The sequence below is a fragment of the Papilio machaon genome, chromosome 13, assembly GCF_912999745.1.
Source record: "Papilio machaon chromosome 13, ilPapMach1.1, whole genome shotgun sequence".
Taxonomy (NCBI): domain Eukaryota; kingdom Metazoa; phylum Arthropoda; class Insecta; order Lepidoptera; family Papilionidae; genus Papilio; species Papilio machaon.
In genome coordinates, this window is record NC_059998.1 from 2,563,521 (window position 1) to 2,586,900 (window position 23,380).

The 23,380-nt window shown below is 33.4% G+C and overlaps 4 protein-coding genes across 4 annotated transcripts; 2 read left to right on the forward strand and 2 right to left on the reverse strand.

The window, feature by feature from the left end:
• Window positions 1–4: 4 nt before the first annotated feature.
• On the forward strand, window positions 5–12,779 carry LOC106717776 (ATP-dependent translocase ABCB1). Its single transcript, XM_045680522.1, has 23 exons — window positions 5–241; window positions 2,750–2,807; window positions 2,888–3,166; window positions 3,719–3,819; window positions 4,667–4,838; window positions 5,237–5,408; window positions 6,133–6,263; window positions 6,341–6,565; window positions 6,799–6,924; window positions 7,777–7,980; window positions 8,243–8,413; window positions 8,633–8,822; window positions 8,929–9,008; window positions 9,081–9,239; window positions 9,346–9,450; window positions 9,603–9,764; window positions 9,841–10,044; window positions 10,126–10,367; window positions 10,561–10,720; window positions 10,864–11,058; window positions 11,326–11,532; window positions 12,062–12,208; window positions 12,549–12,779. Exons 1-23 carry the CDS (start codon window positions 156–158, stop codon window positions 12,741–12,743), a joined length of 3,771 nt encoding a protein of 1,256 aa, XP_045536478.1. The 5' UTR covers window positions 5–155; the 3' UTR covers window positions 12,744–12,779.
• Window positions 12,780–12,877: 98 nt separating this feature from the next.
• LOC106717797 (methylated-DNA--protein-cysteine methyltransferase) lies at window positions 12,878–14,196 on the reverse strand. The gene is made up of 2 exons (XM_014511716.2): window positions 13,374–14,196; window positions 12,878–13,197 (listed from the first exon to the last, which is right to left on the reverse strand). The coding sequence occupies exons 1-2, from the start codon at window positions 13,680–13,682 to the stop codon at window positions 12,958–12,960; spliced, it is 549 nt and encodes a 182-aa protein (XP_014367202.2). The 5' UTR covers window positions 13,683–14,196; the 3' UTR covers window positions 12,878–12,957.
• A 62-nt stretch (window positions 14,197–14,258) lies between these two features.
• Window positions 14,259–17,146, reverse strand: LOC106717792 (prostaglandin reductase 1). The gene is made up of 7 exons (XM_014511711.2): window positions 16,774–17,146; window positions 16,587–16,689; window positions 16,087–16,272; window positions 15,708–15,826; window positions 15,189–15,343; window positions 14,732–14,837; window positions 14,259–14,660 (listed from the first exon to the last, which is right to left on the reverse strand). The coding sequence occupies exons 1-7, from the start codon at window positions 16,937–16,939 to the stop codon at window positions 14,428–14,430; spliced, it is 1,068 nt and encodes a 355-aa protein (XP_014367197.1). The 5' UTR covers window positions 16,940–17,146; the 3' UTR covers window positions 14,259–14,427.
• Window positions 17,147–17,269: 123 nt separating this feature from the next.
• LOC106717774 (putative uncharacterized protein DDB_G0282133) lies at window positions 17,270–23,099 on the forward strand. The gene is made up of 7 exons (XM_014511686.2): window positions 17,270–17,485; window positions 17,565–17,796; window positions 18,426–18,617; window positions 18,838–18,903; window positions 18,987–19,141; window positions 19,220–19,319; window positions 19,416–23,099. Exons 1-7 carry the CDS (start codon window positions 17,406–17,408, stop codon window positions 23,013–23,015), a joined length of 4,425 nt encoding a protein of 1,474 aa, XP_014367172.2. The 5' UTR covers window positions 17,270–17,405; the 3' UTR covers window positions 23,016–23,099.
• Window positions 23,100–23,380: the final 281 nt, after the last annotated feature.

The window sequence follows — 23,380 nt, forward strand, 5'->3', positions numbered from 1 at the left end:
TATAACTAAAGGGTTTACAGCGACACGTGAATTTATCTATGTGATAAGTCGTATCAAAGATAGTTGAATTGTGACAGTGAAACAGTGCGAACGCATTTTACGTACATGTAGTTATGATATGAAATAATAAATCTATGAATTTGTAACAAATCGCGATGAAAACAGCAAGGAAAAAGTACCAAGTCAACGATTTGACGAACATCGAATTTACCAAAAATGCCTCAACAAGCGATAAAGACAGGTGAGTGTTGCTTTAAATATTTTAGGCTTATCAATTAATATCAAACTTTTAATTTTTTTTATTAAATTGCTCTTAAAATTTATATTTAGTTTAGTTTTTGAAGTTTTTACAATGCTTGCATTTTTTGTAACTTTAAAATCTGAGTATTTCTCGCAAAAAATATTTCGGACATCATTTGTTAAATTACCTTTTTGTATTTACTTTTATTTATTAATAAATTACAACATTTTCAATTATAAATATTTTGTATGTATATTTCATTCATATAACTTATTAATTATTTTCTTTATTGAAGATCTTTCAAATTATTAAAATCTACAGATTGCAAAATCAGTTGGTTGTTCCAATAATAATTATATCCAGTTTAGACCAGTAATATATCAGTATAAATAGACCCAAACAACGTCAATCATTCAGAGAATCAAATGGTTTGTACAACAAATTGATTCATTAATACGTCTGATTCTACAATTGTAGTCAACAGTAGTCAACAGAGTCCGTCATATAACGCTAGTTTATTAGTAAGGATGATTTTAATTGAACGTAATTAAAACTGACACTATAAAACAGAAAAGTATAAATTTTTCTTAAATTAAAACCAGAGAATAATTTATCTTCATGAATAAATGTCGTTGTGTTATTATAAAAAACGAAAAACGCAAGAGTTTTTAAGAAATCATTCGAATGTATGAAAGCTCAACTCTTTTTAGACTAAAAACTAACCTTATTACAGTTAGAAAATCTTAAACACGTTTCACGTTGGCAATTTTTTCAACCGAATAAAATAAATTAAGAAGCTTATTCATGGTAGAAGGAGTCTTTATCTGAATTTAAAACAAACACCGACAAAGTATACTATTGTGTACATAATGATTTATTGGCAGCTTTTGTGTACAAAACGAGTAAATAAGAAAATATTGACTACATTTGTCGCTCATTGGTCGAAATGCGAACATAACTCATAAATCAACATCACCATCTCATTGACCTCATCCCACTCCCGTGGGGTCAGCGCGCAAGCTTTTATTCATGTTTAGGTTTATTTTTTACGGCCTCTCGCTTGCCTGTCTCAACCCTACCTTAGAGAGAAGTTAAATATTTACTTTAAAAATAAATTAAAAAACATGTATTTAATTATAAACTAAATAATATAAATATTTTTGATTAATAATAGCTTTCTGCACTTCTTTTTAACATTAACTTACTGTGTGAAACGTTTATCCGTTCGCGCAATTTTTTTGAAAAGTGTATCTACAAAGATTTTTTTGAAAATGACTAATTGTTGTGCAATAGTTTATTATTGTCATAGCAATGTGCAATTTGTCATAAATGCGTTTAACGATTTGCCCATTTCTTATATACGATAAATAATTAGATTATAATATGTTAATAATGACTGCGAATTAACTTAAATCCTACAAACAAACCTACATTTATGTAAACAAACATAGCTATATCAAATATCCTTTTCATTCAATAAACGCTGACTTCTATACATGGACGGGCTATAAGCCGTAGTATTTTGTGCCTATTTGATTTTCGCCACTTTAGCGCTAACAGTAGCAGTTGGTAGCGGCAGCTAGGTTTCGTACTGATAATAGAAATAGAGTCAGTAACATCAACAGGTGCGTTTAAGTCGGAAAGAAGCAAAATCTGTTGCCAAGGAACGACCTATTCATTTATGATCAACAGGTCTAGCCAATGTAACATTCGATTATCGCTATCGCTAGTAGAATCGACTAAATGTGTCAAAATGTATAGGAATAATACGTGACATGGTCGTGCCATATCGAAAGTTATTGTCACCTTTATACATTTTTGACTTTTCGATTAGCGACTTCGCTTATCGAATGTTATGTATGTTATGTCTAGCCCCCCAGTGTTATATATTGAATATTTTTTCATCTCCTATATAATAAACTAGCTTTTACCCGCGACTCCGTCCGCACGGAATAAAAAATAGAAACCGGGGTAAAAATTATCCTATGTCCGTTTCCTGGTTCTAAGCTACCTGCCCACCAATTTTCAGTCAAATTGATTTAGCCGTTCTTGAGTTATAAATAGTGTAACTAACACGACTTTCTTTTATATATATAAGATCTGTGATGTTAAAATAATTCTGTCAGTCATCTGAAATGTCATTTTCTGTACCGATGTTTTGATTAGTGTTTTTAGTTTTATTTTCCTAAATTTTTATACTACGCAGCTTTAACATGTAGCTACCAGTACATAGTCATTGATATTACATAATGACTTATTTGGATTACAATCATCGCTACTGAAATACTTTCAACATTACGAAAAAATCGTTAGTTACTATTATTCTTGTATTTCTACACCTTGTATTTTACTTAAGCGGCACACGTACCAAAGTTCTAGTTGCTAAGATGCTTTAACATTGATTTCTCGGCACTATTACAATGATGCGTTGATGATCTTTGTCTCTGTCTAGTTTTCTAATCTCTGTATTAGATATTTTTAACAGTTTTTTTCTCGATTTTATTACAGCTCCTCTGACTCAGAAGCGCGAACAGAAGAATTACCTAGCATTTCATTTTTCACACTAGTAAGTTTTTAAAACAACCCATTTTTAATTTATCGGTTTGTAATTTATTCCTTACGACTAATTCGATAATGTTTTTACAGTTCAGGTTCGCGACAACCAAAGACAAAGTTTTTATAGCTTTTGGAATAATATTTTCAATAATATGTGGAATAACAACACCTCTGAACACACTTCTGTTTGCATCTCTACTTCAAAGTATGGTGAACTTCGGTATTTCCGTTATAGTTGGCAATCCGCAGAACGACGAATTTTTGAAGGACTTAAGTTTCTTCGCTATCTACAACTGCTTGCTTGGAGTTGCACTTGTCTTATTATCTTATGGCGCGACAGTACTTATGAATATAGCTGCTTTTAATCAGGTTTGTATAACATCGCCTACAACAACCTCTACATAATGAAATGTAGCGTTTAGTTTTTGTGACGTAAAAGTGTTGGTAGTGTGAAACGAAAAAAAAAGATAATTCAAAACGTAACCACAGCAACACCTTTATTTCAGATCCAACTGAATGGTGGTTTAACTGATTAGTTCGTTTATTTTAATTTTCCTATAAAAATCTTCATCAAAGTATTTAGTTGACACGTGTATATTGGTATAAGGTGTATATAATTCATAGAAAAAACATGTTCTTAATTCAATGACGTGACAAATTTTTACCAATTACTGAAATAATTTATCATGTATGAGAATGTAAACTGTACAGCGTATTTTAATCTAACTTCTATGTAGTTCCCACACAAACAAAACACGTGAAAAACAACACATAATTGCAATACACAGCCTCTCATAAAATTTCGAATCTCTTCCTTGTTTGTGACCTCTACTGCATTTCGATCTTAATAATCTATATCTTTTCCAATATTCAAACGCTGTTATAACTAATTTATCTTAAATAATTAACTTAATCTTTTAGGTTTATAAAATTCGTCAGGAATACTTAAAAGCAGCATTAAACCAGGACTTTGAATACTTTGATATGCATCAGACTGGAGATTTTGCATCAAAAATGACAGAGTAAGTACATAAATGACGCTGCAATTACAAAGTATCGATAATAAGCGTAATAACAATAGCTTATCATTAAAGTGTTACAAATTAGATAATGTAAGCATGGGTTTCTACTGCTGACTTACTCGATCACTCACAGTTTTTTAAAGAGAACAAAAAAGATGGCAATCTGTTTTTGAAGGAGTGTTTGAACAGTAGAAATCCACGGTCAAAATACTAACAAGGCCAAGTATGGCGTCTGGTGTTTTCTTAAAATATCGAGAGTATTGTACTTGTACTTGGTGATTACGTAGTTTTAGTTTCAAATCAAAATCGAGGAATTAAGGTTTTATCGCCCAAGTTTCGTATGGTTTGTACAGGTTGAAAAGCTTTTACACACACTTACAGTTATCTCAACGCATAAGTGTCCATTCATGCGATAAAACGAGATTGGCAATTTACATAGATATTCATAAACCATATATCATGCTATAGTTAGGTTAAGTATCAAAAGACAAGCATCTATTACATATGTTACTGTTATATTACGCAAATAATGCCACGGCTTCCCACAAGTTCGTTTCTAATTTTCCTCTCGGAAAATTTTCGCGAATACAATTTTAAAATATTACGAACAAAGACGTTTAGCACAAATCAACTGTGGTAATAGATTTATAACCTATAGGTTTCTATTCTGAAGCGCAAAAATGAGGCAAAAAAATCCTACGGAAGCTTTTTATTGGGATAAATTCATTAGTGGTGTCATTTACATTAGAAAGTGACATTTCGAAAATCGACTCTCGAGTAGAAACGTCAAACTTGTATGAAATAGTAGAAATAGTCCCTCTATAGGTTGTTGCTAAATTTCTTGCAGTGATGTGGTGAAACTCGAAGATGGAATAGGAGAGAAGCTAGGTACATTCATTTACTACCAGTCGTCGTTCGTCAGTTCTGTCGCCATGGCGCTGATTAAAGGATGGAAATTGGCATTGCTTTGCTTAATCACCTTCCCCGTTACACTGTTCCTGGTTGGAATGGCAGGTTTGGTGAGTTTCGCAAGATGGCATTAAATTACTCACATAAACAGTCGAACTTTACCATTTTATATGCGCTATATCTTTGCAAGGATCACCAATTGGTTTTATCCAGGGTTTGTTTTGTTTTAAAAAAAAAATGAAACTGTACGGTGTGTTTCTTATAAAGCACACCTCGATGGCCCTTATGTAATTAATCACAACTCATAATTTTGCAACTTAATGTTATTTTTAATGAACTTATGAAATACACCTCTCTTTGTTAATTAGAAAAATAAATGAAAATATTAAATTACCATTGTCTATCGTATACCTATTTCCCGAACTATCGACCTCTCCGTCGTCCATTATTTTGGTTTGCATCTACACCCCGAAGTTTGACTATGCCAATATTTTTATTGTGTCCTTAGATTGCTTCACGACTTTCCAAAAAGGAGGCAATCTCATCCGGCAAAGCCGGCGCAGTCGCTGAAGAAGTTTTGTCGGCAATGCGCACAGTATACGCTTTCAGTGGCCAAGAGAAAGAAATAGAGAGATATAAAACACATCTAGATGAATCTCGAAAAATCAATATTAAAAAAGGTGAGTCGAAAAAAAAAGAATATTTTTTCGCAGCACGTGTTTTAAGCGTGTAAAAATGATTATTATTATATTTAACTAGCTTTAACCCGCGACTCCGTCCGCGCGGAATAAAAAATAGAAAACGGGGTAATATCCTATGTCCTTTTCCTGGTTGTAAGCTACCTGCCCACCAATTTTCAGTCAAATCGATTCAGCCGTTCTTGAGTTATAAATGGTGTAACTAACACGACTTTCTTTTATATATATAGATGTAGGAAGACGTTTTAAATTATTTTACACATAACAATTTTCATACTTCCAGCCTTATATTTAATCTATGTAGGTGCATGTTTGATAAAATTAAAACAAAAGATACAATTGATAACATTTCAATAAAAAAAAAGTATTAAAAGTAGTAAAGTTTTTAAGTATACGAATGAGTAATTCAAGTACGATACGTCCTAGAGATATGATAATAGCGTCTGAAATAATTTAATCGATGTCTATCTCACCGACGGATTATGAATCCCGTCCGTTTGTAATTTGCTTAAGAAAATCGAACGGTGATATCTATACTCTATAAGCCATTCCAAGGCAAACAATATATCTGGCTATTTAACAACTGGGCACTCACTTTTTCAAATCATTAAATAATTATAGAAATAGGTTATTTTTGAAGTTTTAACAATAAGGACAGATAATAATATCGTTAGTTTACCGAAATTCAAATATGTTTTGTTTTTAGGATTCTTCACTGGACTAGCGATGGGTTTTCTATTCTTTTGTATATTTTGCTCTTACGCACTTTCCTTCTGGTTCGGCTACAAGCTTATGGTTGATGAGCCAGAAAACTATGACGTCAATACTATGATTGCCGTAAGTATATATCGTAAAAATATGTTTTACAAGCGTTTCGACGGTGGAAACTCACAGTAGTATTTTGTCAAAAACAGGTATTTTTCGGTGTAATGATGGGTTCAGCTAATTTCGGAATCTCGTCTACATTGATGGAGGTGTTCGGAATAGCGCGCGGCGCTGGGGCTCAGATCTTCCACCTCATAGACATGGTACCCTCCATCAACCCGCTCCTCAACCGAGGAGTTGTTCCCGGCACTGCTGAGGGCCATATTGAATTAAAGGATGTTTATTTCCACTATCCATCGAGACCAGATGTCCCTGTATGTGTCATTTTTTTTATAATTTTTTATTAAATCTATGTTTATTAGTGTTAGAAATAAGAGAAATGGATTTGACGAAATAGCCAACTCGACATATATACACCAAAAGCTGACCTGAAAGCGAACCTGAAAGCTGTACTTTTGCTAGTTATTTTTTTTTAGTATTTAATTGATTTGTCAACCTTTTCTAAGATCAATCAAGATAAAAACTATGTTTATTTTCATATTATCAGGTTTTAAAAGGCGTAAGCTTGAGCGTAAAGAGAGGTCAGTCGGTGGCGCTAGTGGGCCACTCGGGGTGTGGCAAGTCCACCATCATACAGCTCATATCGCGCTACTACGACGTAGTGGACGGTAATGTAAGTGTTAGCATTACAATTAGAAGCCACAAAGATTCTCTAATACAAATTAACAGCTGATTTTGTAATTTAATGTTCTAGACACAATATTCTAAGATAAAGTTCTGACCTATTTAATCTTTTTTAAATTTTAATATTATATTTTACGATGTTATGTTTTATGATACATATAATTTTTAACGTTATGAATAATGCTATATTAATTTTACAAAGATATAATTCCACGTGAACACCACGTGGCCACGCGTAGGTATAAATAACCTCTAAAAGTAGTAAATCCTAATTATCTATATGTTCACTATCAGATTATGTTTAAACAATGATATTAAACGTAAACAATGATATAGCATCGATGTTATCTTGTTGTTCTCTGATCGATTTCTCATTAATATGACCAATTATCCTTATAAATACATAAATATATGTGACAAAGAAGAAGAAATGAACACAATCAATCTCTACTAGGTTTAGATCATATTTTGATCAACGAAAACGATATAATAGTGATTATTAAATTGATCTATGTGCTCTATCTTACTAATATTATAAATTCAAATGTTTGGATAGATCAATGGATTTGTTAGAAGGTATCTCTAGAATGGCTCGCGGAAATTTGGCATAGATGTATAACATAACCTGGAAGAAGGCTAGGCGTAGGCGAAGGCTAAGCATAGGCTACTAATTTTGTTTTTAATTCCGCGCAGATGAAGTCGCGAGCTGCAGCTAGAAATTTTATATCTTTCAATAGTTTTACCTTTTTTAAGTAAGATTACTTCTCTGAATTACAAAAAAATAGTAAGCAATAATTAGTGGCTGATAGTACCTTTTTATATCCATCAAACTTATATCAAGGTTTACGTGGATGACAAAGACGTGCGCGATCTGTCTGTGCGCTGGCTGCGGCAGCAGGTGGGCCTGGTTGGGCAGGAGCCGGTTCTGTTCAATACCACGGTGCGCGAGAACATCCGCTACGGCCGCGCAGACGCTACTGATGACGAGATAGAGGCCGCCGCGAAACAAGCTAACGCACATCACTTCATTGTGAAGCTGCCCGCGGTAAGCCAATTCCTCAAGAAACAAAAAGTACTAAGGGAACATAAAAGGGAATACGAAGCATCTACCCTAATTGTAAACAAATTTGCAAAATGTGGGAATGCAATCTTTCCTAATTTGTGTATAGTGAGGGTAGATTTTGGGGAGATAGATGTGAACAGTGACGTAAAAAATCATTCTGTTATTTTGATAACACTATATTGATTAATATTTGATTACACACAGAGTTATTGTACTTTATTCTCCTACTATTCTGATTGTACAGGGTTACAACACGTTGGTAGGTGAGCGCGGGGCTTCCCTGTCGGGTGGGCAAAAGCAGCGGATCGCGATAGCACGTGCGCTGATCCGCAACCCCCGCATACTGCTACTTGATGAGGCCACCAGCGCACTAGATACAGCTTCAGAGTTTAAAGTACAAGCAGCGCTAGACAGGGTATATATTTAAACTTGGTTTATCTTTTTTATTTAAAAAAAAAGTATTGTTTTATCACAATCAGCCTTGACAACCGATACGTGCCAATGTGATTGAATAATGACGTGAAATAATACTGCATTTTTCACTATCTATAAATAAACTAGACATTTTAAGAATGCATTTCTTATTGTTATCCCAAATTATTAATCACATAACAGTTAATTTTTTTCTGTATAGGCGCAAAAAGGTCGCACAACGATTGTCGTCGCGCACAGATTGTCAACCATCAGGAATGTAGATTTAATCTACGTGTTTAAAAGTGGCAAAATCATCGAGCATGGTAACCACGAAGAATTGATGAAAAATAAAGGGCATTATTATGATATGGTAACAATACAGTCATCGCCGGAAGGAGAGGATACTTCGGGTAATTTCAAATTAAATAAGTAAAATTAGAATAATAAGAATGAACGAACTGAGAACGAGAGAATCGAAAGAACTGAGATTGGAATTTGATTGATTTCTTGTTTCAGATTCATCAAAGATCGTAGAGAAGGATGTAGCAGACATAACCGAGGAAGATGAAGATGAAAAAATACCAACTAAATTAGATGTAAGAATTTTATTTCTCGAATTTATGAATATAGTAAGCAATATTGGGAATAATCTATTCAATGTATTGTAGGAAAAAGAAGACATCGATAAGGAGAAAGAGATATCATTTAGTAAAGTGATTCGTCTAAACTCACCTGAATGGAAGTCGATTACAGCGGCCAGCGTTTGTTCGATACTAAGTGGTAGTGGCATGCCTCTTCTGGCTGTTATTTTGGGAGATTTCTTAGGAGTAAGTGTCTCTAATTTATTTATGTAAATAATAATATAATTCGTTCAATTGAAAATGTTGAAATTGAGGATCGAATAAGATTTAAAATCTTTTTTTCTTCTCTTAGGTTCTGTCTAATCCAAACGCAGACGAGGTGGTTGCAGAAGTACGAAAATTTGCGCTTATTTTCGTCGGATTAGGCGTATTGACAGGAATTACAAACTTTATCACGGTAATGTATTTCATTTTGTTTCCTAAGTGCACTCTCGAATAATTTTTTTGATTTACCTGTTACACTCACTCACTTATTTCGTCACAAGAATATTTTAGGATTGTTCAAAACAAACCTAATGCATCTCAAATTAAATGCCAGTCTTTTTTTAGGTATTCATGTACGGAATAGCCGGAGAACATCTTACAGCTCGTTTAAGATTACTAATGTTTGATAAACTCCTCCAACAAGAGATCGCGTTCTTTGACGACAATAACAATTCCACTGGAGCTCTTTGCGCACGCCTTGCCGGGGAGGCAGCGACTGTTCAAGGGGTAAACACAGTCATATATTTTGCGTTATTATTTAAAGCTATTTTCATAAAAATAACTTATATTAAAATGATTCTAGGCTACCGGACAAAGAATTGGAACTGTACTGCAAGCAGCCGGAACGTTCACTTTTGCTTTAACCCTTTCGCTGATATATGAATGGAGAGTAGGTTTGGTAGCAATGGCGTTCGTTCCAGTTATATTTGCCATTCTATACAAACAAGGTCGAATGGTGAGCGCCGAGTCATTTGGTACGGCACAAACAATGCAGAGTAGTTCAAAGGTAACATAAAAATTAAGTACATTCTGTAATCAGTTGAGTATCACTAGTTTGTTAATAAAATAACTGCTTTATTATTTGTAGTTGGCAGTGGAAGCGGTGGCTAATGTTCGTACAGTCGCATCTCTCGGTAGAGAAGAGACCTTTGTGAACGAATACGCTCTCCAGCTAATGCCAGCGTTGGTTATTGCCAAAAGAACAACTCACTGGCGAGGGATCGTGTTTGGACTCTCCAGGGGTCTCTTTAACTTTGTATATTCCGCTGCAATGTACTACGGAGGGACGCTCATGGTTTATAACAACGTTAATTACTCTGTTGTACTGAAGTAAGTTGTAGTGTACTAACGTGGAAGGCAATATTTATCTACCATAAATTAGCTTGACAACGAACAGTATTTTTCGAAACTATTCACGAAAAGCGACTTTCTTTTATAAGATTTATCGATAGTGTTTTAAACTGTTTATCGTGTCTACTACAACGTCTATGATTATAACATAGTGACCGTATTTTTGTTTTAGGTCTGCTCAAGCATTACTAATGGGAGCATCTTCAGCAGCCCAAGCATTTGCCTTTGCTCCCAATTTCCAAAAAGGAATAAAAGCAGCAGGACGTATCACTGTTCTTCTCAACAAAAAATCTGCTATAACAGATCCGGATAGGCCTGCCGTTGAAAACTTTGTGAGTTTCATGATATTTTTTAATTCAATTTGTCAATATTTAATTACACCTTTTATTTGATGGAAAAATACACATGCTTTTGGTTGATATATTTTTCTGGCGTGTATTACATTTATTTATGGATTCGACATCAACCTTTTTAGAAAGGCACGGGTCAAGCTAGCCTACAAGACGTCGACTTTAAATATCCGACTCGCCCTTTGATACAAGTACTAAAGAAGTTCAATTTAGAGATTGAAAGAGGTAAAACGTACGCTTTGGTGGGCGCTAGCGGTTGTGGGAAGAGCACTGTCATACAACTTCTGCAGCGATACTACGATCCTGACGGTGGTATAGTGGTATGTTAAAAAACCTACGTAAAAACAATAAACAAAGTATTAAAGGTAATGTAATGTACTAAAAACTCTTACGTACACGTATTGCTGCAATCAGATTTATTAAATCGTCATTAAGGAAATCTTTTGGTGTAGTTTTAGTACTAAAAATCTAAGCTAAGGGGCTATTTAACTAGAGTATAAACATGGTGCGGGAGATAGTTTTTACGGATAAAAACCAAAAACCGATGAAAATACATAATATTTTGTAAATATGGGAAAATTTTGCAGGCATATGATGGCATACCGTTACCTAAATTGCGACTAAAGGAGGCTCGACAACCAATTGGTTTTGTACAACAGGAGCCTATTCTGTTCGACAGGACTATTGGAGAAAATATCGCATACGGTGATAACTCGCGGAAACCAAACATGGATGAAATTATTTCAGCAGCTAAGCAGGCTAATATTCACAATTTTATAGTATCATTGCCAATGGTAAGGAAAACTGTTTATAACTTCTAAAAATGCATACTACCAACACAAAACAAACACTACCCACTTTAAAATGTATATTTAAATGTGGGTAGTTTTAATTAAAACAGTTCCATTAGAGAAGGGCTATCATCATCAGCTCACTGTATGTCCTCACCGAGGGGCTCGGAGCCTACCCCAAGTAAGGGGGTGACTAGGCCATAGTCAACCACGCTGGCCAAGTGCGGGTTGGTTGACTTCACACATATCATTGAATTTCTTCTCAGATATGTGCAGGTTGCATCACGATGTTTTCCTTCACCGTAAGAACGTCGGATAAATGTACATATGTAAATCGAAAATCGAAAAAACACATTGGTACATGGCGGGATTCGAACCCAGGACCTGCAGATTGCAAGTCAAGTGCTTAACCCCTGAGCCACCGACGCTCCAGACAGAGAAAGGCTATGAGGAATCGTTTTTATTGACTGATGAGATTGAAATAAATCGACAAATTGAAGAAGGAAAACTTTATTTTCATTAACTATTTCAGGGTTATGATACAAATATTGGTTCGAAAGGCACACAGCTGTCAGGTGGACAAAAACAGCGCGTGGCTATTGCGCGAGCCCTGATACGACGACCTAAGATATTATTACTTGATGAGGCAACCAGCGCTCTGGATACTGAGAGTGAAAAGGTGCGGTATCTTTATACCATTGTCATTTTATTCAACAAAGGAACTCCAATAGGGAAAAATGGGGGCAAATTTAAACAAATAATCAAACTAAAATAATTGAAATACAGAGTATAGATTTCTATTCCCACAAAGTCATAAAATTGGCATCGACATTTTCGTAATGCTTTTAGTTCTTGTTAACATAAAACAACGCTGAAGAGAGTTGTATACTTCATTTCATTCTCCTGTATGGACTTATGTAAAATTCCATCAGCTTGTCCTCATTTTTAAAATGTGAGCAACACAAATTACTCTTATGTCCATCATCAACAATAAAGGAGTCATTTACATCTTTCATTAGGTGGTACAAGAGGCTCTTGACGCGGCCAAAGCGGGTCGCACGTGCGTGATGATAGCTCACCGGCTGAGCACGGTGCGCGACGCGGACCTCATCTGCGTGCTGCGCGACGGCGTCGTCGCAGAAAGTGGCACGCACAAGCAGCTCATGCATGCACAGGGACTCTACTACAACCTCAACAGACGAGGATATGCGTAGTTCAATATGTATCCGCCTAAATTAAGTTATTGTAAATTGATTGTTAATGTTATGTTAGTTTTAAATAAAATATTTTTTATTAAAAAAAAACTTCCTGTAAATATATAACATAACAGCTTGCACTACATCAATTTTTAAAGTTTGTTTTTATCATGCTCATTTAAAATTAATTAATTCTTACATGAGGTAAAGTATATAAAGTCCAAGAATCTTTCTATACAAATTTCTTTTCATGTTTTAGAAGCCATTCTTTTCTATCAATGCCACAGCTGAAGCCACCTTTAGATGCAGTTGCGACTAATCTATGGCACGGTATCAACAGGATGTGACTGTTTGCACCGCAAGCTGCTCCCACTGCTCTTGCATGACTTGCAGGCCTGCCTAGCGATATAGCTAGATCTCCATAAGTATATGTAGATCCATAAGGCACCTCCAACAATTTGTTCCACACATCCTATATACATATAAACATTTAATTTGAAAATAAAATTGTAGAATCGGGAAAGCTTAGTTTTGTCCTGATATTTTTAATTTTTAATAATGTGTATTTATTCTTTAACTATAGAGCAAATGTGACAAATCATTAATCATTTATTTAAATAATAGATAAGTTGAAAGTTGGTAACAAACCTTTTGAAAAGCTGTACCATGAGTTTTTAAAGGAACAGTAAACTTCTTAATGTTGCCTTTAAAATATTCAGTAAGTTCAGTATCCAATTTCTTAAGAATATCATTTTTATCTTCTACAAAAGTGCAGTTTATTTCTTGATTGAGGGTTTGTAATTTTTTGTCTAAATCTTTTGAGTCTTCAAATAAAATGAAGTATAAAAAGTTTGTATCAGCAGCAGATATTAATTTACCTAAAGGAGAATCAAAATAACTTAAGCACACTGTATTGCTTCCGTGTTTAGGGTATTTTTCATATATTTTTGATAACATTTTGCTGTGACGCGTAAATGTTTTACAGCTTGAAACAATACAGAATACATTAACAAATCTTATAATACCAACAAATGATATTGTTGAAACTAAGATTACATTAAAAAAAAATTAAATCTAGAACGCTCAAAGTATATAAAACAATTCAAATTTTAAACTCAAACTGTCAAGCTGTCAACTGTTTCAACACAAACGCAAACTTGACGTTGACGCAAACTTTGTCTTTGACATCATTTGAAGGCAAGGGCTCCGATGTTGTGAAGTCTCCAATTCTTTCTAATTCTTTTTCAAAAAATCTTTACTAATTCAAAAGAATGAATTAACAGTATTATGATTAAATCCATACTAACATTATGAATGCAAAAGTACCTCGGTCTCTCTGTCGCGCTTTCACGCCAAAAGTAAAGATAAGTAATTAAATAACTTAAAATTTAACCAGAAGACATAATTTCACACACGGGCGCAGCTAGTTTTAAATAGTGGTAATTTTGATGTATTTAAATGAAATAATAAAGTCAGAGTTAACAAGTGTAACTTATAATATTATAAAATAAAACAAAATTTGTTTACTTCAGTTGTTTAATTAACGAAACCACAAAAAATTATGAGGTAGTAAGATTTCATAATTTTAATATTGATCCGGCAATAGCATACAAAGCATTCCGCTCATTTATGTATTCTCATTTAAAAAGTTTACCCAAACTCACCTTAAAACTTACAATAATACGGTTTATATACAAACATTTTACTTTACTTTTACTACAGCCTTTCCCAAATTCTCTCCTCTTAGCATACCTACTAAAGCTTCGACCATATTGTCAAAGCCGTGATAAACTTTTTCTTCATACTTTAATTTACCTTCCCGAAGCCAAGCCAAATTTGCATTAATACCGTCATTCCAACGATCAATCCATCTGTTTACAAGAAATCCTTCAACTTTCAATTCCTTAAAAACTATTGAAGGTTGCACAATAGTCACTGCAACATAAAGATAAATGTAAATATTGTTTCTTTTTGTTTAAATAAAACAAATTGATACTCGCCCATACCTTTCGGCAATGCTGAATCATTATACGACGACACGGAACCGCAAACAGCTACTCTACCATTTTTATTCATATAATTCATGATCGCAGAACTTATTTCTCCGCCAACCTATAGTACAAAGTACTTATTTATTTGTTAGACTTGTTACAAACTCTAAATCATTAACAAAGGTATATATTATGAACAATTAAATGAAGCTCGGAGATAAATGTTAATGAACAATATTGAAAATACTTGTTTATACGCAATGCGAACTTAGATCATGTTAAAAGATAAAAGAGTTCTCTATCAGTCAACAAATTACAAAATACATTTTGAACTCTATTCACAGATCTTCGATAAGTAAATAAAAAAGCTAAGTCTTTGTACATTTATCACAACAATGATGTAAAACAACGAGATATAAATATTTTCCGCCAGTTATTGTAGAAATGTAATAATTTAAATAAATATACGTACATTGTCAAAATAACAGTCGATACGGTCTGGCGCGCCTTCCCTGAGAGCTTTTTGTATGTTAACAGTCTTGTAGTTAAATGCACGATCGAAACCCAGTTCTTTTTCTAAATATTCACATTTCGCATCGGAACCAGCGAAACCAATAACTCGACAACCTAAATAAGAAATTAAATTTGATGGTCTATAATAAAGATTTCAAAAGTGGTTCATGTAGACCTCCTGGGATCCACGGAAGTTCGGACGAGGGTGCTCGACGGCGGGAAATTAAGTTAAGGGTTCACAAATTGAAGATGAAATGTCAACGGCCTCTAGTGTCGAAACTGGTCTTCAAAAGAAGCTATTATCAGATTTGATACTGTACCTAGGGGCCATCGTTGTAAGATCACCGAGTTCACCGAAACCACAACAATTTTCAAAGGGATCTATAAATCTATATAGTCTATGACTCTCTTTTTTCTGTTATAAGACTCCGCAAATCCAAAATTGTGAGACAGGTCTTACAAAACAATTTGAATTTACCTAAAATCTTTCCTATTTGTCCAACATGAGAACCGACTGCGCCGGCCGCACCGGTTATTGCAATAGTTTCGCCGGCTTTTGGCTTGCAAATTTCTTGCAAGCCAAAATAAGCAGTGTTACTGTAACAAACAAATGATTATAAGTCCTTACGTACAAAGAGAAATAAGTGGAGATCATATATACATCTAAAGGCCTGACAAAGAGTCTTGATTTCTCTAACCACCCATTACTCTAAAATAACCGTACGAAATTAGTTCTCGAAATTCATATTTGCATGTAAAGTTTAGAGTTTCATTTGAGATAGGGCATAGTAGTATTTACTTATTTCTATCGATGAATAAGATGTCTCTTGAAACTTCTGAAAAAAGTGTAAACTTACCCAGGCATTCCAAGTACACCTAAGGCCAGAGAAACTGGGTAAGGACTTATGTCTGGCAAGAGATACATAGGTACAAGAGCCCCTTTCGCAGGAATGTTTGGGTTGCAAATAGTGTGAGTTCGCCATCCAAAATAGCCGGCTACGTATCCGCCTACGGGGTATTTATCATTCCGACTTGCTGTTATCCTTAAAATTAATTCCGATAAATGTAATATTTTTTTTTTAATTAACTACGCTAGTCGTAATTGCATCTTATACTGAAAAAATTTATACTTCCAGGTCAATCGGTATAAAGTTTAGAATCGGTTTCTAAAGTATATAAGAAGCTAAATCGACAAATATTTAAAAAAAAAGTTAGTTATCAAATTAAATCTCGAATCGATAAAATAATTATGAGACACAAATCGTACATTTGATAACATGTCGCAAAAATAAATCTACATAAACCATATATTTTCGATGTTAAAATTAATTGATAAATAAAATAAATCAATTAATACTTCGCTACTTGTCCTCCTATCATAACCGTCGGTAATTTATATCCTATCATATAAGCTCGCATGTATGGGTCTACACTAAGATATTCAGCTTCTGTTAATATTTCTGAAAAAAAAATTGGCATCAGTACTCAATCAATTATTTTTGGAATGTTTCCTTATTTCTAAGTAGGTATGTGAAAAAAAATACCTCCATCCTTCAATTCGGGAAGTTCCTCTTGAACAATTTCAAAATCACTTTTTTTTGGCTCGCCCTGGAAGTGTTTGGTAAGGACATATTTTCTAGCTTCAGTTTTGCCGACATGTCCTGAATAAAACCGACGAGCAATACTCAAAAAATTTACGTTGTTATACATAGTTGATACTTCGGCGTGGGTGTGATTAACTCTAACACCGTATACTACTGTAGTTTAGGTTAGATAAGATTAACAAATAAAACAAGTAATTTTGACCTTGTAATGATGATAAAATGCAATCAGAAATAGATATACGAAAACGAATAACTTTATTTGAACTACCAATGGCAGAGTTAAATTGATAATGTAAACAGTGATCACTTTAATCAAGTTTACCAATTTTTTTGTGTCAGCGAAAACGTGCCTAGAATACACTTATTTAGATATACCACAGGCATAGAAATAAAAAATATGTTTGCGCATGTTGTGCTCTGTTATGCAACATTTTGGAGAAACGGAATTTGCAAGAATCACTGGCAAGTGACAAGAACGAATTTTATACTCTATATTTATTCCAAAATGGCTTGCCTGTGTACGCTTGTTGTCGATTTGATCCTCAAATAATTTTGAATCTAATATTTTCACTATGACTTCAGTAAAGGAATTATCGTGTATCTTTTGCAAAGAGAGCTTTGGAGATAAAGAGTCACTACAAACACATTTTAGGTACTTAAACTGTTCCGGCGTTTACTAACATGTTCTAATTTTTTTGTTATAAACAATGAATTGATTATTATTTTAATAGGAAACATGGGGATCCGAAGTTTAATCAGACAACGAAAGCTAAATTACGCGTTCAGACGAATTCTCCGACATCCAGCGATACTTCCAGAGATGACGTTGAAATGGTGTCTTGCGATGTGTGTGATGAAGTGTTCCCAACTATTTCGAAGGCGATAACACATAAACACAAGGTTCATCCCGACTATGATGCCAAGTATTTTTGTCCTTGGTGTGGGAAACTATTCACTTTAAAGGTATATATCTAAATTTCTTCCATAGTTATCAGAAACTCCAATACGACTAAACATAAAGAAAACACCAACAACCTATATAAAAGATAATTCTTCAAAAAACAAAGACCTAACGTAACATACATTTAGGAAATAGGTTTGAAATAGTTTCCATATATGTATCAATTAATTAAATTAAAGTGTGTTTTGTTCAAAATGACAAAGAAGTCAGGCGTGAAGTGAATTTGAGTGGCGGAGGCCTAATTTCGTCCTCTTTCTCTTCCCATCCTTTTCTTATAAGGAAAGGATGAAAAGAGTCGGTGGATTTGATAGAGCACAGGATGCATAAGGGAAATATTCTCTTTCGGTGCCACTCCTCCTCCATCAACTAACAATAGGCAATGCATCTGTAATTGCAAATTTTTTGGGCCGTGGTCGCTTCATTATTTCAGCAAATCAGGAGACCGTTTACCACCTTATAGTAAAAAAAAAATTTTTAAATCATGTTTTGCATTACACAACACATTAATACACCATTTGTTGTTGCAGCGAAATGTAAGATCTCAAATGAACACCCTATAAATGGGTTATATGCTATTACTGTATAGTGATCTTTTGATATAACCAGTTTTAACTGTATATTAATATTTCAGTATTTATACAACAAACATTTGGAATCAACTCATGAGTCCATGCCAAAAGTAACAAATTGTTTCCATTGTGATTGCTGCGATGTTGATTTCTTTCTACCCTGCGCAATGGTTTACCATAATAAGTTTTACCATAGACAAGATAAAGATGCTACATCTATTGGTTTTTCAAAGAAAGTCAAATTTTTATGTCAAGTAAGTTGCAATCTTACTAATGTTTGGATTTTTGTTACTATGTATCTCTAGAACGGTGAAATACATACTGGATTTGTGGAAAGGTTCTGAATTAGCACATTCAATTCTACAGACTTGCTCTGCTACTTCATATACTTAGATGAAAATAAGTTCAGATTCAGTAGTCTTCAAATAAAATTATAGCCATTTTGTAATAATTATGTTAAATATTTTTCCACAGGAATTGGTACAAATCTATTACTGTCCATTCTGTGGGGAAGAGTATGAAAATAAGGTCAATTTAAATGTAGGTATTTAAAAAAAAATAATGAAATTGTAACCTATTGTCTTCAGTTAATCTCGAGTATTTAATTTGTACTTTTATTTTAGAAACACATGGATGATGATCATAGTGATGAAAATCAATGTCCTGAAGACATACTTAGGTGCCCTTTGTGTGAGGCTGTATTTTATCACCTAGATGCATATGAGTTACATCTTACATTTCACTCATCAGATGACTTATACAGTGAAGAGAATGAAATGTAAGTTTTTTTGTAATCTTCTCTTTTAAAATTTCGAAAGTTTTGTATTTTACACAAAATATCACATTTTCATTACAGGCTTAAACAAATTGTAGAATTTTCATTGGACACTGTACCTCCTCTAATGGAAAAACTAGAAATTCCGCCAATGCCTGAAGAGAATGAAGCAATGGGAGTAGTAAGTTTAATAAATATATTTAATTTTTAATACCTTCTTAAACAAATGTGTAATGTTGATTTATAAAAATGATATTAAATACAAATTATGTTTCAGGATCAATTCTTACAATTATCAATGTGTAGAGAGACTGATGAACAGCCAGATCATATGGAAAAAGTAAAATCGAAAAAGCACAAAAAACATAAAAAATCGAAAAAAACCATAACTTTAGACGAATTTTTAAATATGAACACTGATCTCTTTGGAGAAGGCCTAAATATCCAAGGAATAGAAGAAGTTCCTACTCGTGTAGTCACTAAGCAACTAAAATCTAAAAAAGAACCAGTTTTAAAAAATCTGAAAAATAAACCATTGCCTACAAACATAGACAAATTACAGAAACAAGGTATAACTATTAAAATGAAGCCAGGAAACAAAAGTGTTCCAACTAAAATACAACAACCAATTTCTATTAAACAAACAACTACTCCTAAGAAATCAAATGTAATAAGTACATCTAGTGAAGTTCTTTCAAGACTCATGAATCAAAGTAACAGTCAAATAAAAATAGTAAAAAAAGCTGCAGCAAGTAACACTAATGTAGATCTTGATATAAATGAAAGCAATAACACAATCACATCAAAGAAGGAAGGGACACATGATGTGAAAGAAAATGAGGAATTTTCAGAATCGCCACAAAATATGTCTGTAGAAAAGGACACCGAAGATTTTACTGGGGAAACAGATATGGATAAAAATGATGAGGAAAATACACCTGACAAAGAAACGATAACAACAGAAACATCAAATCCTTTAAATGAAAAAGCTTCAAATGTAACTTCTGACGAAAGTTATGAAATGAATGTAACTAATGATTTTGATACAAACCTAAGTGATGATAACAATATTGAAAACCAAGAATATGTTGCAGAAAATCCTTCATCTATTACAAATACCAATGACGATATAAATTTTAAAGAGAGGCAAACACTGGATGACTTTGAGGAAAGTCTGATTGCTACAAAAATACCATGCACTGCAAACACCAACAAAGAATCTCAAAAAAATGGAGGGACTAAAAAAACTACGAGTGAAAAGAATGAAACTATTGTCGATCAAAAAGAGAAGACAAATAATACTTTAAATGCTATTAAACATCTTAGCCATCTTATTACAGTTAAACCCGTTGTTCAGACAAAACCTGACTCTAAGAGTGAAGATGGCGAAACTAAAAATAAATCTAGTCATGATCAAGTTGAGGATTTAAACGATGAAATTAATTATGAAGATGAAGACGATGATGAAGACAATATACCAATAAGTAAATTAGAAAACCAAAAGGATAATAAACCTAAAGGTTTGAATTCTTTAAAGAATTTAAATAAACATGTCAAAGTTAAATCATTTACGACACAAATGTCTACTTCTAAACTTCACCAGTTTAATGATGATAGCGATGATCTAGATAGTACAGATAAATTAAGCGATCAAGAATCTGCTAATAAAAGTGTAACAAATAACATTATAGGAAGAAAAGTTGTTAATTTGAACAAAAGAAGTAAACCAGAAAGTATAGTCAAAAATTCACAAACCGAGAGTCCATCTCAGGGAACATCAAAGAAATTGAGTGTGAAGAAAACAGTTGAAAATAATTCGGAACCCAATTCTCCAAATGAAAATACAAAAATGAACACTTCGAATGCAGATCTTTTAAGACGTTTGACAAATGTTACGGCGAAACCGATTTCGTCGAAGATGCCTATAAAGCCTACGCCTCAAACAATGGAACATTCTACTAATATTAAAAAAGAAAATTTTACTGAACGGGTAAAGAAACAAGGAAAAATTGACGAAGAAATAGAAATATTTAATATTGATGACTCTGATAGTGATGATCAAAATAAACTAGAGGACGACAATGAGGCAAAAAATACTAAATTACCGATTAATTATGGTACCGAGAGCAAAGAAACCAAGATTGCTCCTCCGTCCAAATCATTACAGGCTTTACGCAACCTTGGTAAAAATATTACTGTGAAATCCAATACCCAAACAATAGTAACTCGTAATTCTGATGATAATATTGAGGATGAAAATAAAACATTTTCTGAAGACGAAGACTTTGAACTAAACAATGACGACAAAAGTATTGAAGATTTTATTGATGAAAGTCATAAAATGTTACAATCAACTTTAAAAAATCTGAGTAAAAATTTAACAATAAAGTCAAGAAATTCTCAAAATTTACCTAACATAAGAAAGCGTGAAGTTAATAACCGTCAAAAATATGAAAGGTTTTCTAATAATGATAGTGATAGTGATTCAGAATACGCCATTGGTAAAGTTAAGATTACCGAAATAACAGACCACAATAGTGAAGATGAATTTCAATCTGCCGATGAAAAAAATAAGTTTGTTCAGTCTCCGAACTCTAACAATAGCGATGGCGAAGATAATTTCGCTGAAAATGAAAATCAACACTTTTCGGAAGATGACAATGATAATCACCATACCAACGTTAAAATGAAGTCCAATGAACATCTAAGTCAATCCGCAGCCACTCTACAAGAATGTGACAAATCTCCTTTAGATAAGTTTAAGAAATTAAACAAAGAAATTACTATAAAGTCACTAAATGAAAATAAGAAAATAAATAGAAGTACTGAAAATGAAGAACCAAATACAAGCAAGGATTCCAATATCTCAAACAATGCTAATGAAATGGCTTTAAAGCCTTATAAACAAAATTTTAATAAACACATAAAATCCGAACATCAAACGTCATCTGCAGCAAATGAAAAAGTTGGATCAAATGAAGTCAGTACTGTAAATAAGGAGGTCTCAGTAAAAACATACCAGTCACAAACTGTTATAGAAGAAATAACAACAACTGTAACTAAAACAATAAGAACTGTAAATCAAACTGTCAAACAAGAAGTTAACAATACTCAAGTTAACACGAATCCAACATTTAAACCTCATAAAATCGCTTACTTTAATCCCGGTAAGATTATTCCCAAACAAGCAATGATCAGAAATGCAACTCCAAACATAGGGTCTAAAGTTGTAAATATTGCTTCATCAAAACCTAGCACTAGTGGTATTCGGCCAAACCAATTAGTTCCAGTGCGCTCGGGACCAAATATTACAAAAGTTGGCAACATTAAGGCTCCTGTAGCAAGGAATGTTACACCTAAACCACCCTCACAAAGTACAGTAGCATGCAGAACCCTTAAAATTTCACCCCAAGCTATGAACCAAACAATGAAGAGACCATCTCAAGAAACACAGGGGCAGTTAAGTTGTTTTAAGAAGCCAAAGGAGTCTTTAATGGAAATGCAAAAATCGAGAGACCAAGAAGGAGAAATGCATATGACAGCAACACAAAGCAAATCAGATTTTACGAGTTCAGTTAAATGTTTGAAAGGCAAAACTTTAGTTACATCTACACAAATGAAGTCAGAAATGAGCACAAGTGCACATTTAAGTAAAATAGGCAATATGTCCGGTCTTAAAATTGTAAAATCCAGTTCTAAACAAACAACACAAGTCGAAGAGAAAGTTGAAAGTTCTAATGCAAAGAGAACTATGGAAGCTTTGCAAAAGTTACAAATGCAAGGTCTTTTAGTTAAAAGGCCGCGTACTGAAGATAATGATGCGATGGAGGAAGAAAATGACTTTTCTAATTCAGGAAGTGAAAATGATGACACTTGATCATGATCTCCAAATAATTCCTTTAACAGCATTATATTTAAAGCGTTGTGACATATAAACTTGTCAAGTGCAAGACTTTGGTGTTTTAATACAATGACATAATTTTGTTAAATAATTTGTAAATATAAGAATAATTATTTCATTAATAAAAAAAAATGTGGATGTGGATTTTCGCATGTTCTAAGCTGTAAATATGAAATCTGTTTGGATTTTTAGTATCTAAACGAATTGGGACTCCATGTTATTACGAGTGCAGAAAGCAAAATAAATATACAGTAATGTTATAGGCTTTATTTCTTTTATAACATAGAGTTAAGACAATATTAGTTGTTATAATTTCACTATTTACATATACATAATATATA

Bases quoted from the DNA above. Each gene is read 5' to 3' on its own strand.
- LOC106717792 (XM_014511711.2), bottom strand. From the start codon at position 16,939: ATGTATAACAACGTAAATTTTTTGAGTATTGCTCGTCGGTTTTATTCA. The intron at 16,690-16,773 runs GTATTTTTTTTC...TTTTTTTTTCAG, and splicing joins TCCCGAATTGAAGGATGGAG to AAATATTAACAGAAGCTGAA. The intron at 14,838-15,188 runs GTACGTATATTT...TTTGTACTATAG, and splicing joins TCGACTGTTATTTTGACAAT to GTTGGCGGAGAAATAAGTTC.
- LOC106717797 (XM_014511716.2), bottom strand. From the start codon at position 13,682: ATGTTATCAAAAATATATGAAAAATACCCTAAACACGGAAGCAATACA. The intron at 13,198-13,373 runs GTTTGTTACCAA...ATATGTATATAG, and splicing joins ATGGTACAGCTTTTCAAAAG to GATGTGTGGAACAAATTGTT.
- LOC106717774 (XM_014511686.2), top strand. From the start codon at position 17,406: ATGACTTCAGTAAAGGAATTATCGTGTATCTTTTGCAAAGAGAGCTTT. The intron at 17,797-18,425 runs GTATATATCTAA...TTAATATTTCAG, and splicing joins GGAAACTATTCACTTTAAAG to TATTTATACAACAAACATTT. The intron at 18,904-18,986 runs GTAGGTATTTAA...CTTTTATTTTAG, and splicing joins AAAATAAGGTCAATTTAAAT to AAACACATGGATGATGATCA.
- LOC106717776 (XM_045680522.1), top strand. From the start codon at position 156: ATGAAAACAGCAAGGAAAAAGTACCAAGTCAACGATTTGACGAACATC. The intron at 3,167-3,718 runs GTTTGTATAACA...TTAATCTTTTAG, and splicing joins ATATAGCTGCTTTTAATCAG to GTTTATAAAATTCGTCAGGA. The intron at 9,765-9,840 runs GTAAACACAGTC...AAATGATTCTAG, and splicing joins AGGCAGCGACTGTTCAAGGG to GCTACCGGACAAAGAATTGG.